Genomic DNA, 15,646 nt, shown 5'->3' with positions numbered 1-15,646 from the left:
ATCCATGTTTTAATTTACACTGTAGTTTTGTTATGCAGCACCTTATTTGACCAAAAATGAAAATGCAACAGTTTTTTTTGTAAATTATCTGTTACATTGTCATTTGATTACCTAAAAATATTGATCAAATCAAGTTTCATAAATTCAATTCATTACACATTTTTGCTGATGTGGGGTGTCTGTTTATCCTGCATAACTAGTTTAACAGTACCTGCAGAAACTGAGATGATACTGTTTATACAGAGAGGAAGTGACGTTGTTGTTCTCTACCTGGAAGCTCGAAGTAAAAGCTGATTTTCTCACCTGATCGTAACATGCTCTAGCTTGCGTTTCCATTCTGCGTTCTGCATAATAAATAAAGGATCATAATGAGGTGGGTTTGTTTGTATATATGTGTTCATATTTATTAAATGTTTTAAGAATTTTATACACTATAAAACTGTCTACAAGGATAATTTTAACTAGTGCTAAAATTGGTTTCTTTATTATCTACACACACACATATATATATATATATATTTGTTTATGTTTGTACTTATTGTGAAAGGGTTATACAAGTTAGCATAAATCTAACCGAGTTCGAGTTCATGTCTTCATTTTCTCAGAAACACTTAAACAGTTTCATTTTCACATTTCATGATTTGAATGTGAACGTCAATTTATTTGTTCATTGTGTGTGTGCGCGTGCGTGCTTGTCTGTGCATGTGTGTGTTTGTCTGTGCGTGTGTGTGTGTGCGCGTCCGTGTGTGTGTGCGCGTCCGTGTGTGTGTGTCAGTACTTGTGCATATTGTGTGTGTGGAGTGTTTTGTATGTGGGCATGTCTGTCTTCTGTGTTTTCACCTTTTTCTTGTTTTTACAGGTACAACTTTAATTGTTTTGCTTATAGTCAATATGTCTCATATGCAGCTGCTTTGTAACAATGAAAATTGTAAAAAGCGCTATATAAATAAAGTTGAGTTGAGTTGTTTTGAGTCATTCTCCTGTTGGAGTACCCATGACCGGTGACTGAGACACAGCTTTCTGACACCAGGCAGTTTAGGATCAGAATGCTTTGATAGTCTTAGCATTCCATTGTGTCTGGCACAGATTCAGAGGACCCTAAGCCAGCAGCAACCAGCCACAGCTTGTATGGTATGCCAAACAAAAATATGATATATTAACAAGTTGCGCCACTGCCATTACAATCAGTGGGGAGGGATGCAATGCTCAATATGGCCGCTCAACAATTTAATCTTAGCAAACAAAAGTTATGGTACAGTTCATGTCAGGTTTAATTATTGATCAGAAATCTGATATTTAATTCTGATTTTTGCCAGAGACTTAAAAAATATCTGCCTGTTGTGTTGCTATGACATAATAGCTGTTTTGTAAACATCGCTGCCGAGTGCCACAATTTCCGTAAACGGACTTTGGCCTAAAGGCTTTGTGTTGCTTTGTGTCATCCAGTTTGGTCTGGCTTTTCAAAACGCATTGTAGCAAATTCTCTCATTTTCATGTTTTTCTTCCAGCAGTTCTCCTGGGTCTTCTTCCCAATTGATTCCATTACCTGTTGAAAAATAAACAGCATATGTTTTAAAGCATGTTAGCTGGTTTGAGCTGGTTCAAGCTGGTCCTGAGCTAGTTGCTTAGGACCAGCTTAGGACCAGCACATGAGCAGCTTAAACCAACTCAAACCAGCTACCATGCTTCAAAACATAGCTAACCAGCATAATGCTGATTTTTTTTCAACACGCTGTTGTACTAAAACGGTGGCAAGTGCGGTCAGACAATGACGTACCTTGACCTTGTAGTTCAGCTTGTATCTCTTTGAAAGCTTAATTCCACCATTTCCACCGTTCTTCTGTGGATAGGCTTACTATGCATTTAATTAAATGTTTTTTTTTTTGTTGAATGTATAAGCAGATTAATCAAATTTTTTGTATGTAAAAAATACTTTTTCGTTTGTTTTAGCATTTCCTTTTTATATTTCAGTTATGAAGATATCTTAAAAACCAGACTGCTCCAACAGGAGTGCCATTTTACATGGTCTCTAAGAGAAGAAGACTTTGCTGTGTCTGATTTACTGATTCGTCTGGATGAACAAATTGAGTTGGAATCCGGCAAGGCCAGAGTAACACGGGCTTACAGCAGCTTGGGATTTGTTTATTATCTTCTTGGCAATCAACAGAAAGCCCTCAATTATCTACAGAAATCTGTGCAGCTTGCAAAAGAATACTACAAAGAAAAAAGTGATGAAGTTCTTATTGTTACATATGGAGACCTTGCTTGGTTACACTATTATATGAAGGAATTCTCTATATGTGAGGACTATTTGAGATTGTTAGAGAGGATCCATGGAACATTTTCTGAAGGATTGATTAACACCGTCCCTCTAGAAGTGCTCAGAGAAAAAGGTTGGGCTTTTCTCAAATTCTCCAGGAAATACTATAATGGTGCGAAAGAATGCTTCAGACAAGCCCTTGAAGTAAACCCAGATGATAGTGATTTAAACACAGGTTATGCTATTGCATTGTATCGCACAACTAGGCCCCCTGAACCCCAGGACTCGCCTACAATGAAACAACTCCAAAGAGCTATAAAGCTTGATCCAGATGATGCTGTTCTACTTGTGCTGCTGGCTCTGAGAATGATGCACACCAAGGATGATGAGAAAGCATATCATACTGCTGTGAACATGGTGATTTGTGCCCTGTTGAAGTCTTCTGAAAACACTCATGTCATAAGATATGCTGCACAGTTCTTTCGACAGTTGGGACCCTTGGATGAAGCCATTTGTTTACTAGAAAAAGCACTGCAGGATACCCCCAACTCAGCCTTCTTACACCATCAATTAGCTAGGTGTTATACAAAGAAAAATCAAATTCTGAGAAAGAAAAATCCAGAGTGTAATGAATATCTTTATAGGTGTATCTATCATTTGGAAAAGGCAATTGCATTGAAGCCATTTTTTATTGTTGCTATGGCTGATTTGGCTCTGCATTATGGACGGCAAGGTATTAATTCAAAAGCTGATAGATTTTTTGAAGAAGCTTTTAAAATGGCAAATATTAAAAATGAGCATCAGCAGATGGTTTATTGTTTATATGGCCAATACCAGCGCTACCAAAAATCAGAAGAAAAAGCCATTTATAACTTCATGCAGGGTCTGAGACTGCAGCCCAAATCATTAGAGGGCAAGATGTGTGAGACAAATCTGAGACAGATTTGTGATGATCGTATTAAAAAGCTGAAAAACCCACATGACAGTAAGGCATGTGGAATACATGGATTCATTCATGAAGTGAAAGGTGAAAAACTACAAGCTGCTGAGCTCTACAAGAGAGCTCTGACAAAAGGGCTTGCTGAAGGTAAATACAACTGAGTTATACCTGCGTCAGTTTGTCACTAAATAAGGGTAAACCCCAAAAGCCTTTATGCCAAAATATGGATATAAAATAAGATGATATATAGATCACAATAGATCACAGAAAACATGACAGCAACAAGACCTAGGTGGAGACAAGACAGGACCACAACAAAAACGATTATACCAAATGGTGGACAAACAGGCAGAAACATTCACCGATCACTTAAAGTGAAAACTTTGAAGGGCATAATGAAGTTTATGACATGGCACTTCCAGCAGAAATTTTTTGTTTATTGCTGTTAAGATTAAAGTTGCTAACAAATTCTGCTCAAACTGCTCAAGGTTCAAACCAAAATGGTTTAGCAAAATGAATTCTACTATTATGAATGTACTGTTTAACCTCTTTAGCATTGTTTTTTACAAATCAAAAAATCTTGGTGCAAATACAGGTATAAGCTGCATTCTTGTAAGTAACATTGTTTTTCTACAGGTGAAAGCTCTTTGCTCACAGAGATGAGGATTTGGCTCATGAGTTTAAAAGAAGCTGACAAAAAATCTGTTCCAAGGCTGATATTTGACCGAGGTACTTATGAAGAAGGACTTGGTAGTGGTGGGCTAAAAATTGTTAAAGGCACAATGGACAAGAAAATTGTGAACCTCTTTGAGATTGACATCAGCAATATCAAGAGAATTCTTCGATGGGAACAGCAGGCGCTTAATTCTGGACCTCATGCGGTTATACTTGCCATTCCGCTAGATCATGGGGAATTCACAGACAAGACTAAAGAGATTCTTGAGTATTTAGAGCTTCTTGGCGAGAAATTCTGGAGTCATGTCATTGTGGTATTTACAGAGGGAGACAGCAGTATAGATAAATACCACGGAACACAAAAAATAGTTTTACAGTGGCTTCTTGAAAAATGTGGAAGGAGGTACTACATCTCTGGCGGTGCGTCAAATATTGTAGAGATGGGAGAGCTTTCAAAGATGATTCAGGAGATGATTCGGTGCAACAATTCAATGCATCTACTATTACCAGAAATGGCAGATGGAGATGCTCAGTCTCTCTCATAAACCTTAGTGGTAAGTCAGTTTTATGATGATTCATTTATGCTGTAGATAATATTGGTCTTATGGTTAATTATTTTTTTAGAGACATCAGACATCAAAAATCAGGTATATCTAAGAAACAATTGTTTTAAAATATATTCTTTCTTCCAGGGGATGGAAATAAAAGATGATGATTTGGTCACTCCTGAGATAATTGACCAGGAAGGGCAAACTGTTTACAGGTATAGTGTCAAGAAACTGATGGTGGCTATTAAGATATTTTATAAATGTCGGTTTCTATCTGACTTTTTAATTGAAACCCAACAGGGTATCATGCAGCCATGCAGGTTGGTTCCACTGTAAGTTAACACATCTTGGTTTCAACGTGAAAGGGGCAGGAGAGGTGCTGTACAGTACAGTTCTTCAGGAAAACAGCAGTCCAATTCCTGCCAACTGTTACCCAGCAAGTCCTCTGTATGACATCAGATGTGTTCAGGGTGAGCTCTGTCAACTGAAACTGCCTCACTGTGAGACCTCCATTGGTGAGTTGATGATCAAAATCATATACAGTAATACTGATTTTACATTCCTTTAATCCAACTAGTAGAGCATGACACTATTGAAGCCATGCATGGTCATGGCTCCAATAACCAGAAAACACACAAAGTGACTTTTTTCTCCACAGAGGATGGGATCCATTCAATGTCAGTTGTACATTATTCTGGTGACTTTGTTGAGATTCTGAAACCTCAAAATTTCACAAGCACACATGTCACTGTGAACATCCTTGGAACATCAAAATTCAGGCTTGTCAAGATAATTAACTGGTTTAAGGAAAAGATCTCTGGACAGGTGATGCTATTCTACTTTCAACCGGCACACGCATTGCATGTGTTTCTACAACCTTACAAACTGAATCCCAAAGAAGTAAGACGACAAGACTTCGGTTACTGAAGAATAAGCTGCAGTATTTTGTCTAATTTTTACACACACTTTTATGGTTGCTTCTAGGTGGCTGCTTGTCATAAGAATTATGAATTAATCCAAACAATTTGTGAATGCACTCTTATATATAACTCCACATATAGCATGTCCTGTGTTGCTGTAGAGGAACATGGAGCATCAGTGACGCCAGTAATAAGGATACAGCCAAAGGTCAGTGTGTTTAAGAATATACAGAATATATACAATACTTATTTGTTCAATCAGTCTGACAAATAGTTCAGTTTTTTCTCTACTCAGAATATTACATAATGCCTTTATTATAATGCCTCTTTTGATTTATTTTCAATTACTTTTAAACATACAGGATTATAAAATTATAACATTATCTTTTTTTAAGACACGAAAATTCTGCTACACCTTTAAAGAGAGAAGTCATTACTTTCCAACGTTTGAAATATTCCTGCCAGATGATGTGATGAATGTGAGGTTATCCCTCAAAAAAGGAAATCCAAAGCCAGAAAAAGTTGTGTGGGACTGTGAAATACCCCTCAAAGGTATGCCTTAATGCCTTATTAAAGTAATACATTTCTTCATGTTCATCTGAAAATGATAAAAAAAGGCCCTTACGTTGGCTTACATGAACATGTAAATTAGGCTTGACTGATCAATTCAATCAAACAAATCTGTAAAATTCGCTGTGACTTACTTCAGCGATTGCTGTAATAATGCTTAACAAGATGTTAATGACATTAATCATCTTTTTGTCTTACAGAACACGTAACAAACAAATTGTTCAGTTCTTCAACAGATGAGCAGTGTAAGCAAATACATTACTTATCTTTTGAATCAGTTTGAATAAAACTGTTTTTTCTAGGTTTCTAGAGTTTATTTACTAGGGCTCCTGAGGTACCTCAAATTTACATGACATTGTTCTCTCAATATTTTCTCCATCTCACAGACATAAATATACTAACTGTGCAATTGTTGTCGTCTACAGGTCCTTCTTGTTTATCCTTTCTGAAAAACAACAGATGTGAGATCATTCAACGCGTTGTAAATATTGATGCCATTATGGATGGCTTTGCTGATGTTATTTACTCAGAATATCTAGATAAAATCAGAGCAATGACAATACCTCAGGAAAAAACTAGGGCCATCTATTATTATCTAGACAAAATGCCTGCTTGGAAACAGGATTTTTTCAAATTGCTGAAGCAAAATGAACCACAGCTTATGGCAGAGCTGATGTCTAATAAATCAACAGGCAACTCCAGTTAAGACGACTAACATTCTCTAATGAAAGGGAAACTGATAAACCTGAAATATTGACAATATATAACAGGGAATGAAATGTACTGTTTTACAGTGTCACACAACATACAAATACAAACATTTTCTAAATTGTATATAAATGCTGTATTTGTATATTTATTTTGTAATATGTTAATGACATTATTTTGTCACTAATTGTCAAGTACGTTTCTGGTTTTCTTTTTTGACTGACCATTTAACATTTCAGTCCTTAGATTTATTAATGTAACAGCACTGCAACGTTTCTCTGTTTGTATTAGTCTGTTTGGTCGGTTGATGCATGTACTGAACATAAATTATGAGCAGCGATTTAAAATAGCACACTGTAAGTCAGTTTGGTTGAATTATCTGCCAAATGCATAAATGTCAAATGTAAAAATTTTGAACTTTCTTGAGTTACTTTTCAAATGATGGGGAGCTTTACCGAGTTCTAGACGGAGTTAGAATGAGCATCTATACACAACTATGAATTTCTTCCTGAATAAACTAATTTATTATATCATCACTTTGCCTCCTGCCTATTGTTCTCCAATTTTATCTATAATAGTAAACATCTAAGTCTGCAGCTAAGTCTGATCTTTCATTTGGCGTATTGACATAAGAAGAGATAATCATTTGGCATATGAAAAGGAAGGGGTAAATCTATGGTATCGTTTTAGATCAAGAACAAGATAGTATAATCTATCAGCTCTATCAGCAGAATAAAGTCTTACGGTATATCTAGTGTCCATCAGCTTCTTTGTGGGCAAAATGGGATTAAACATTTCTGCATGGATCCAACGCTAGATGGGGTTGCTTTTAAGGGACCGTTCACCCAAAGATGAACATTCTTTCATCATTTACTCACCTTCATGTCCTTCCAAACCTGTATGACTTTCTTCTGCAAAACACAAGAGAAGATATTTTGAAGAATGTTCGTACCCGAACAACCACTGAGACATGTCTCAAAATATATTTTGTGTTCCACAGAAGAAAGAGTCATTTAAACTACTGTATGTGTAGCAGAGTGAATCACGTGTGCCTCAGTGGCCATGTGATTCCACTCATTTTAATTGGTAGATTTGAACTTGTGGGTATTTTGTCAAATTAATTAGGGTCTGGTGTATAACGTTAAAGAGTACATTCCTCAATATTTTTAAGGGCTTATTTTGGTTTATGGAGTGTCCGACAACAAGTTTATGTACATACATGATGTAAAAATACTATTATTTCGTAATAATAAGCAGTTTTTATTACCTTACTTCTTGACTGACTCTCTAATGATTCGTTCCGCGATTCATCTGTGTAATCTCCGCCTTTCCGCCAGCGTAGTCTGATCTGATTGGTCAGATAGTGTAGTCTGCTGTGATTGGTCAGATGGTCTAGTCTGCTGTGATTGGTCAAATGGTCTAGTCTGCTGTGATTGGTCAAACGCGTTCAGCATGTGTCGCAAATGAACCGCCTATCATTACTACTGTATTACGGTTTGCAGGTGGTTGGATATTAACGGTGTATAGAGAGAGATGGCGTCGATTTTACCTTACCAGTTCGAGCCCGAGTCTGACGAATCATCCGAAGATGCTAATCAAAATGAAAATATAGTGCGAGCACGACTGGAGGAGGATGTTTTTCAGTGGCAAGTGGTTGTAAATACATTGTCTTTTAATGATTATTACAGTGTGTTATGCGGTGTTATGCTAGCACACACTAACGTTAATTGTAATATAGTAATCTACAAATAAATGTATGTGTTGTTTATGAAAATGATTTTCTATTGTTTGTTGCATTAACTAAAAAAAATCTATTCTGCAACGTGTTTTCTGTGTAGTAATTGAATTAAGTTATTATTCAGGTTGTAAGAGGCATAGGGCAAACTGAAGTCCCACCAACATGCATGATAGATCATCCAGGCTTTGAGGCCAACTGCCTTAACCCATATACACTGCAGAACATCTACAACATCTACAGAAGCGACTACGGCCCCATAAGGCACAGAAATAGCAATAAGTATGTATTATTGAATAAATTAAGGAGTACATGATACAAAATTTAGTCACTTTAATTATTTATTGCAAAACTTATATTAAAACTATAAATGAAAAGTACTTATTCATATGTATAGAAAATACATTTATGTACACACATATTCACAAATATTAAATATTGTGTTTTTGAATTATAGGCAATTCCGCCATCTGGCGTATCGGAGCTTTGTGAGCTGGTCCTCCTTTGATGGTCTCTCAAATTCTGCACAAAGTTCAGGGGGAACAGGAATGGTTTTCAGTTCCTCACCAAATGGAGTGGGGTCGATTATCACCTCTTCAAAGACAAGATTCAGTAGTTCTTTGACATAATCTTTAAAAAATGTATAGATGTAAATTTTTATGTAAATATTATGTAAAACATTACTTTTCAATAATAATATATGTTTTATCACTTACGGTGTGTTGGTTCAGTTTTAATTGGCCGTACTATGAATTCTCCTTTTTGGGATTTTGGCAGCTCAAGTCTGTACATTGGCTGTCCTGCCAATGTTGTGGCTTGTGTTCGGTTCGCATTTTCATTGTAATGTAGCACAGCAAGGTACTGCCTGAAAGGACAAAGCATTCATTTAATTATATACACACACATAATAATTACTATTCTTTGTAAATAACTGTAGTACCTGCACAACATTCCCATGAAAGGAAAAGACACATTTTTGGGTGTAAATCGGAGAATCAAGCTATGGAAAGCCTCCAGGGATGATGTTTGGAAATGGTGGCTTAGCTTTTCCATGTCCTTGAGAACCCTCTTGTTGGAAAGGACTTTTTCAACCTTGCGGAGAGCTGCTGATGCTAAATTGTCAGAGAATGGTATTACAGAAAAAACTATGTTTTGTATAATCACTATTACATTATTACGTCAAATAAAAGAAATCCAACTTTTAAATACCTGGTTTAAACCATTTCTTGGGGGCCTTGGAAACACGTACAGGATGTTCACACCTCGGAAAGATGGAATTGTCATGTATGTGAACATTCTGTATGTGATTGAGAATTGACGTCCATTTGGCAACCTTCTCTGGTCCTGACGTAGAAGACGTTGCACACCAGTAAACATGGTTCCGGATGCTGTGCAGCCACTTCTTCAACAACTCACAATCCTTGTTTTTGGACAGTGTGTTCAACTTCTTTGACAAACCTGATTTACACAAAATACACGAGTAGTGACAATGTTCGAAGGGTGGCATAATTACAAATAAATAATATTTCTTTAAAAGGACGAATATTTACCTTTTTCAAAGTGCCACACGTCGTAAAATTGAGTAATGCTGCGGTCTCTCAGATATTTCTGGATCTGTGGGTGCCGGTCAGTGACTATGTAGTCCACTGATAAACCTTTATTCTCTAGCAGATCCAAACATCTCTTTAGCCCTTCTTTCTCCATATGAGATCTTCCTCCAACTTCATTGCTCTACATAATAAACAAAATAAAAGTATTTACATTAAGTGTCATGTGTCATGTTTTCAATTTTTAAATAGGGTACACACCTGAACAAGCTGAAGGTCCAAAATAGTATTGCTTTCCATGTGCATGATAGAGTAGCTTCCATATTTTGCTGAGTGGCCTAAAATACACAACATAGATGAGCACATTATGTTTCAAATTGAAGGCTGTGTAGGCATAATCATTTGACATAATAACTTGTAACTAAACTATAATAAACTTATGTCTTACCTGGCGAGTCTGCACGCATATCTCCAGCTACAGCAATTGTTCCCCCCTGTTGTAATTTTTGTAAAATGTTTTGCTGTTCACTTTTCCATTTGTGCACAACTGCTGGCTCCAAGAAGTTTCTGCAATGTCTCCGGAATGTACTATAGTGTAAAACTTGTAACTCCATGGTCCTGCAAATCTAAGAATACATAAAAATATACTTAAATATCAATGATTCACAACTATGTTTAGATTTACAATTTGTTATATACATACTTTTTGAAAATGGAAGAATGATCCTCCTGTAAAATAAATAGCAGCGGATAACAGGAGATTTCCGATGGGTGTACTTCCGACCAAAGGCTGGCTCTGCCATTTCCGATTGTAAGTACACTTGTGGCAAAGCTGAGAGAATGCCACATATGTGCCCATACGCTGTTGCTGTACATCCGATTTCCCTCTGCAAATTGGACACGTGTCAAACAGCTCACGGAGACAACACTCAAAAACAATATATTTTGTGCCACAATATATGGAACTTTGAGCCGCAGACCTAAGAAAAAAAATAAAATTATTTCACCTGTTTTTACTGATAGTACATACATTCATTGAGATAGTACATAAGAATTACTTACGACAGTTCAGATTCTTCTGTAACAGTAGATTCTACTGGGTTAAAAGTTGAGTCATGAGGGTCTATCTGAAATTGCGTGTATGATTCTTCATCCTGTTCCTCCTCCTCTTCTTCCTCTTCCAACATCAGTCGAGGTCTTTTGTGTGTTCTGTAATCAGTCGCTTTTACAGGTGTTGATGAAAATGGCATGTCATATGAAGCACTCACACAAGAAGCTGTTGCCTGTGAGGCTGAAACCATAAACATGCGATTTTGTTATGTATTATTGTACAACAAAAGAATACAACATGACATACTGTGAAGACAATGACTACAACATATATAGGGTTTGCACTGTACCTTTGCTCCGAGTGTGTGTTTGTTTTAGTGTACCGATGGACAATTGTGTGCCGACTGATGTTTTTGACAATTCATCTGTTTGAGTTACCGCCAAGACTTTTTGTGGTGAGTCAGTCTGACAACCCACTTCAGCTGTTTTGCATAGACTTGAAACTTGTGGTGACACAATGGTCTGCTGTGATGTACTCTAAAAGAAGAATTAAGTAATTTATTCAAAATTACTGCAAATTCAAATTATTTTAGAGAACAATATATCTACTTCATAAACATTAAAAGTGATTGGAAAATTCTTTAATCCTTATACAGATGCCAGTAAGAAAAAGGACTGTTTTAGACACTTCTCTTGTAACAGTTAGTTATCATGGCATACAGTGTTCGTATCTTCAGACGTTATTATAACTATAGTACACCACGCAGTTCTTGAAATAAAGACTTTGTGAGTTAATATGGTTGAACACTTACATTAGCGCAACGAGTTTATAGCTAACGTTAGGTAAACAAACAGTAACAACCCCAAAAATAACGGTAACGTTAGCTAAACACAGACATGAGATAACGTCACACAAATTTAATTTTAAGTAAAGACAAAAATAAAGAGTCACACTTACAGGTTGTGATTCGGTGGAGCTTACAGGTCCAAATAAAGTTGGTATTGCAACATCTTTTAAGGAAAGACGTTTAATGTATCCTGCAGTAAAGGCGCCAAGATTGATGAAGCAATCTTCGGTAAAATGACGCGCGCAAAGTAAAACGTTCGGTTTATACTCCTTTGGTGTCGTTTGAAAAATAAATAGTAACCATTTTTTCCTCAGAAGTTCTTCCTTTGGTAGTGAAAATAAGACTGACTTGTTTCACTACATAGAACACAGCTTCTCTTAGACATGATGCACACGTCACGAACGAGCTAGTACAGTGTTTGGGGAGGAGAGAGTTAAGTTTTCGCAGTCAGTAGGCGGGGATTTTTCTAGTGACGTAGGTACATTGTGGTTAAAGATTCGGACAGGTCATGGCTTGTTCGCGTGATTCAGAGTCGATTACCTTTTTTATAAGCTAATAACTTTGTTATTCGTTCACCTTCGGATTTACAACTTGGCAGATTGCTTACATTCAAACACGGCAAAATTAAACACTTCATGAAATGTATTTTTTATGATCTCGAGGAATGTACTCTTTAAAGATCTTGTCGTACCATCCTCGCACCACACGGAACAAACGATTTGTTCCGCGCATGCGCGAAACTGACGTCACTTCCTGGTATCGCGACGTTTTACGACAGTCTTCTCGACCTGGGACCAGCTCGGAATCTGGCAGGGGTGCATTTCTCGGCATTACACCTGTTCCGGGCGTCTTCGAATTTGATCATCAAAGGTAATTAAATTGCGTTAAGCGATTTTATAATTAAAAGGAGAACTGACAGTCTGTTACAACCTGGGTCATGTGCTTAATTTACAAAGTTATGTTTAAAATATCGAGCTACATTAACTGTACTTGTTAAATTCCCGTATAGAATAAGAAAACGATAGAACCCTTCACAGAGATGCTAATGGTTTACATTAAAATACTACTATAGTATGAACCATTAGCTTTTACCATTAAAACCATTACAAATTTCTTTCTTTGTAGTGTGATTTGTGCATTATTTTATATATTAATTATAAAATCAATTTATATATAAAATTGGTTAAATTTATGTGATGTTTTTATTGACCTTTATGGAGTTTAATTTTAGTCAGATATCAGATAATATGATATTTCTTTTAACTGCAACTTTTTCATGCTTTTTTTCTTCTTCAAACAGGCGACAGACTCTTCTACACCGGCCCAATTAAACAGTACATGCGGCTAGTTGTCCTGTCCGAGGAAGACAACCTGATGGTTTTGGAGATAAGACTTACAGAACCATATTTAGGTTTAGACTTAAGATAATTTACTGGCCTTGTTCCAGGCATGTTATTTGGTTACAGTTTCCAAAAGGAGCCTCGTTCTCAGGCTTCAAGTTTGTATAGAGCCTCGTTCACAGGCTTCAAGTTCATCAAAGAGCCTAGTTCTCAGGCTGCACACCTGATAATTTAATTGCACGTTATGTAATTTTGTGTTCTCTTTGGAATCCCAGACACATTGCAAGCTTCATTGACCCAGGATCCTGGACTGAAAAAACAGGAAGAGACCTTGAGGTATGTTTTAAATGATGGAATTGTGTCAAGCAAATGTATGTATATAACTAAACATGTTTATTCGACTGTGCTCTGGAATACTTGATTCTGATTGGCCAGTTGCAACATTCCAAGGTTTGATATTCCCAGATAACAAGCACACAAAACTAATAACACATGGTAACCCAGTCTTTATCACACTGTCAGGCTTTATTCTGCGATAACAACCTGCTGCCTGTACATCATCCCTTACCTAAAAATTGCAGTTGTTTTTTAAACTAACTGTGGATGCACTTTTCCTTTTCCAGTTTTTTCCTCAACAGTCCAGTGGGGATTCTTGTGGTGTCTACATGCTGATGGTAAGAATGTTTAATTTATCAAAGCTGTTAGATAATAAAACCAAAGTCTTACAGTGTTATTTGTGTTTCACAGTATGCTCTCAGCATCTGCACATCATGTCCCTTAACATTCACAGAGGTAAGCTGGATTTTCACACAAGTATGTCATTGAACTACTGGTATGTGTGCATTTTTTTTGTGTGTTTGTGTGTTTTAGGAGGAGGTGCCATTGATTCGCCAGTGGTGGTGCATTAACCTCATGGAAAGATTTTGCCTAGAAGGGTATGATAGATTCTACAGATATAATTTCAGTATCTTGGCTGTATTAAGTTAGCTAAAGCTATTACATAGAGTTCATATACATTTACATATATTTTCAAAGGCATGGACAGAGGTTTGCATACTGGACCGAAGAAGCATCCCAACTCCTTCAGGGGATCGTTGAGCCTGTGTTTAGGGTGTCGAAATTCACCACCACCAAACTGTCACCCAGCAGAAGAGTTGTGGATGACAAGGACATTGATAAGGTTAATGATTATACAGTAGTGGTTATACATGAAGCATTTGCATGATTGCTGAATAAATAGTATAACTGTTGTGCCATTTTACTATGTAAGGAATAAATGACTATAGGCCATTTAATTAGTCAACCAATTAGAATGAAGCATAAACTTCATTTACTTCAATAGGTGCAGCAGCCAACCATTGTCCGAGACCTAAATACAGCGTGGTACTGGGTACAGAATCACAGACACTTATTCCGTGGGGAGGTGACAGAGCCTGCCTTTTTGCAGATGAACAGGGGTGATCAACAAAATGCCATCAAGAACCTCTTGGGGGGTCAATTCTCTGAGGCGAAGGATGCCTTTTTGTTTATATTTCATTACCAAGAAGACATGGAAACATTTTTGTCGTACTGTGTTGATGACCAAGGCCTAAAGGTCAATGCTATGTTCTACAAAGAGAAATAGTGTGAGTGTGTGTGCGCGTGTGTGAGTGAGTGAGTGTGCGTGAGAGAGAGAGCGGAGAGAGAGTGTGCGTGTGTGTGTGTGGTGGAGAGTGTGCGTGAGTGAGTGAGTGAGTGAGCGAGCGTGTGTGAGGAATGGAACAAATGTATAAATAAATTGAAAGAATATATATATAACTGTATTCTGTGTGTTTCTTAAATGCAGTTAAATATCTAGAACAGTTATGTAGAACCTATCTTTAGAAAATGAATAGAAAGAAAACACATCTGTATGACATCTGTATTTTCCAAATTGTGTCTAGCAAATTTAAACAATTCAGTTTAATTTGACCATTTATTTAATTCAATGAAGTTAATTTGTGCCACATATTAACCAAATTTTAACCGAAATGGATCGGGTAGTTATTTTTTATGACCACCTTAAAACAAACATGCATTATAATTCAGCAACAATTTAACAAGCCAGGAAATATCTCAAAGCATTGTAAGAAACAAATAAGAAAAAAGAAACTTATACAGATATAATAAATACATTTATTAATAAATGTAATAAAAAATATATATATTAAACTCCGAGTGTAAAACAACAGCAGTAACGGTATAGCTTACATACCCGAAACTGCCGTAAAGTGTTTCGATTTATTTCAGACAGGAAGTGACGTCAGTTTCGCGCATGCGCGGAACAAATCGTGTTTCCGGGACGGATCGGGTAGCCACAACGCCTGCACGATCCGTCCGCGCATGCGCATAATGACGTAGTAGATAATTCTGTTTAGCGACGACACTGCACGATCTGTTCCACGCTTGAGCACCTTTGTACCGCGACTTTCACTACTGTCCACCTCTGGTCTCATGTCACTTCTGTGTGCACACTATGCGTTGAAA

The 15,646-nt window shown here is 36.9% G+C and overlaps 3 protein-coding genes across 4 annotated transcripts; 2 read left to right on the top strand and 1 right to left on the bottom strand.

The window, feature by feature from the left end:
* The first annotated feature begins 254 nt into the window (after nucleotides 1-254).
* Nucleotides 255-7,158, top strand: LOC130546326 (uncharacterized). The gene is made up of 10 exons (XM_057321528.1): nucleotides 255-373; nucleotides 1,972-3,347; nucleotides 3,837-4,411; nucleotides 4,568-4,638; nucleotides 4,724-4,938; nucleotides 5,082-5,323; nucleotides 5,408-5,551; nucleotides 5,739-5,895; nucleotides 6,114-6,158; nucleotides 6,339-7,158. The coding sequence occupies exons 1-10, from the start codon at nucleotides 369-371 to the stop codon at nucleotides 6,617-6,619; spliced, it is 3,111 nt and encodes a 1,036-aa protein (XP_057177511.1). The 5' UTR covers nucleotides 255-368; the 3' UTR covers nucleotides 6,620-7,158.
* A 1,530-nt stretch (nucleotides 7,159-8,688) lies between these two features.
* LOC130565413 (uncharacterized) lies at nucleotides 8,689-12,126 on the bottom strand. The gene is made up of 11 exons (XM_057352090.1): nucleotides 11,912-12,126; nucleotides 11,304-11,490; nucleotides 10,966-11,194; nucleotides 10,607-10,790; nucleotides 10,352-10,529; nucleotides 10,165-10,241; nucleotides 9,907-10,087; nucleotides 9,566-9,814; nucleotides 9,297-9,468; nucleotides 9,073-9,221; nucleotides 8,689-8,986 (listed from the first exon to the last, which is right to left on the bottom strand). The coding sequence occupies exons 3-11, from the start codon at nucleotides 11,151-11,153 to the stop codon at nucleotides 8,808-8,810; spliced, it is 1,557 nt and encodes a 518-aa protein (XP_057208073.1). The 5' UTR covers nucleotides 11,154-11,194; nucleotides 11,304-11,490; nucleotides 11,912-12,126; the 3' UTR covers nucleotides 8,689-8,807.
* A 461-nt stretch (nucleotides 12,127-12,587) lies between these two features.
* On the top strand, nucleotides 12,588-14,798 carry LOC130571258 (structural maintenance of chromosomes protein 5-like). Of its 2 annotated transcripts, none has more exons than XM_057362120.1 (7): nucleotides 12,588-12,671; nucleotides 13,102-13,477; nucleotides 13,765-13,815; nucleotides 13,889-13,933; nucleotides 14,012-14,076; nucleotides 14,177-14,321; nucleotides 14,484-14,798. In XM_057362120.1, the coding sequence occupies exons 3-7, from the start codon at nucleotides 13,807-13,809 to the stop codon at nucleotides 14,763-14,765; spliced, it is 546 nt and encodes a 181-aa protein (XP_057218103.1). In that variant the 5' UTR covers nucleotides 12,588-12,671; nucleotides 13,102-13,477; nucleotides 13,765-13,806; the 3' UTR covers nucleotides 14,766-14,798. The 2 variants fall into 2 exon arrangements, with proteins under 2 accessions (XP_057218103.1, XP_057218112.1); XM_057362129.1 differs by lacking the exon at nucleotides 12,588-12,671 and having other exon boundaries at nucleotides 12,974-13,212; nucleotides 13,417-13,477.
* Nucleotides 14,799-15,646: the final 848 nt, after the last annotated feature.

The sequence above is a fragment of the Triplophysa rosa genome, linkage group LG2 (genome assembly GCF_024868665.1).
Source record: "Triplophysa rosa linkage group LG2, Trosa_1v2, whole genome shotgun sequence".
In the NCBI taxonomy this organism is placed as follows: Eukaryota; Metazoa; Chordata; class Actinopteri; order Cypriniformes; family Nemacheilidae; genus Triplophysa; species Triplophysa rosa.
The sequence above is the reverse complement of the archived record's forward strand: the minus strand, read 5'-3'. Positions and strand labels throughout refer to the sequence as shown.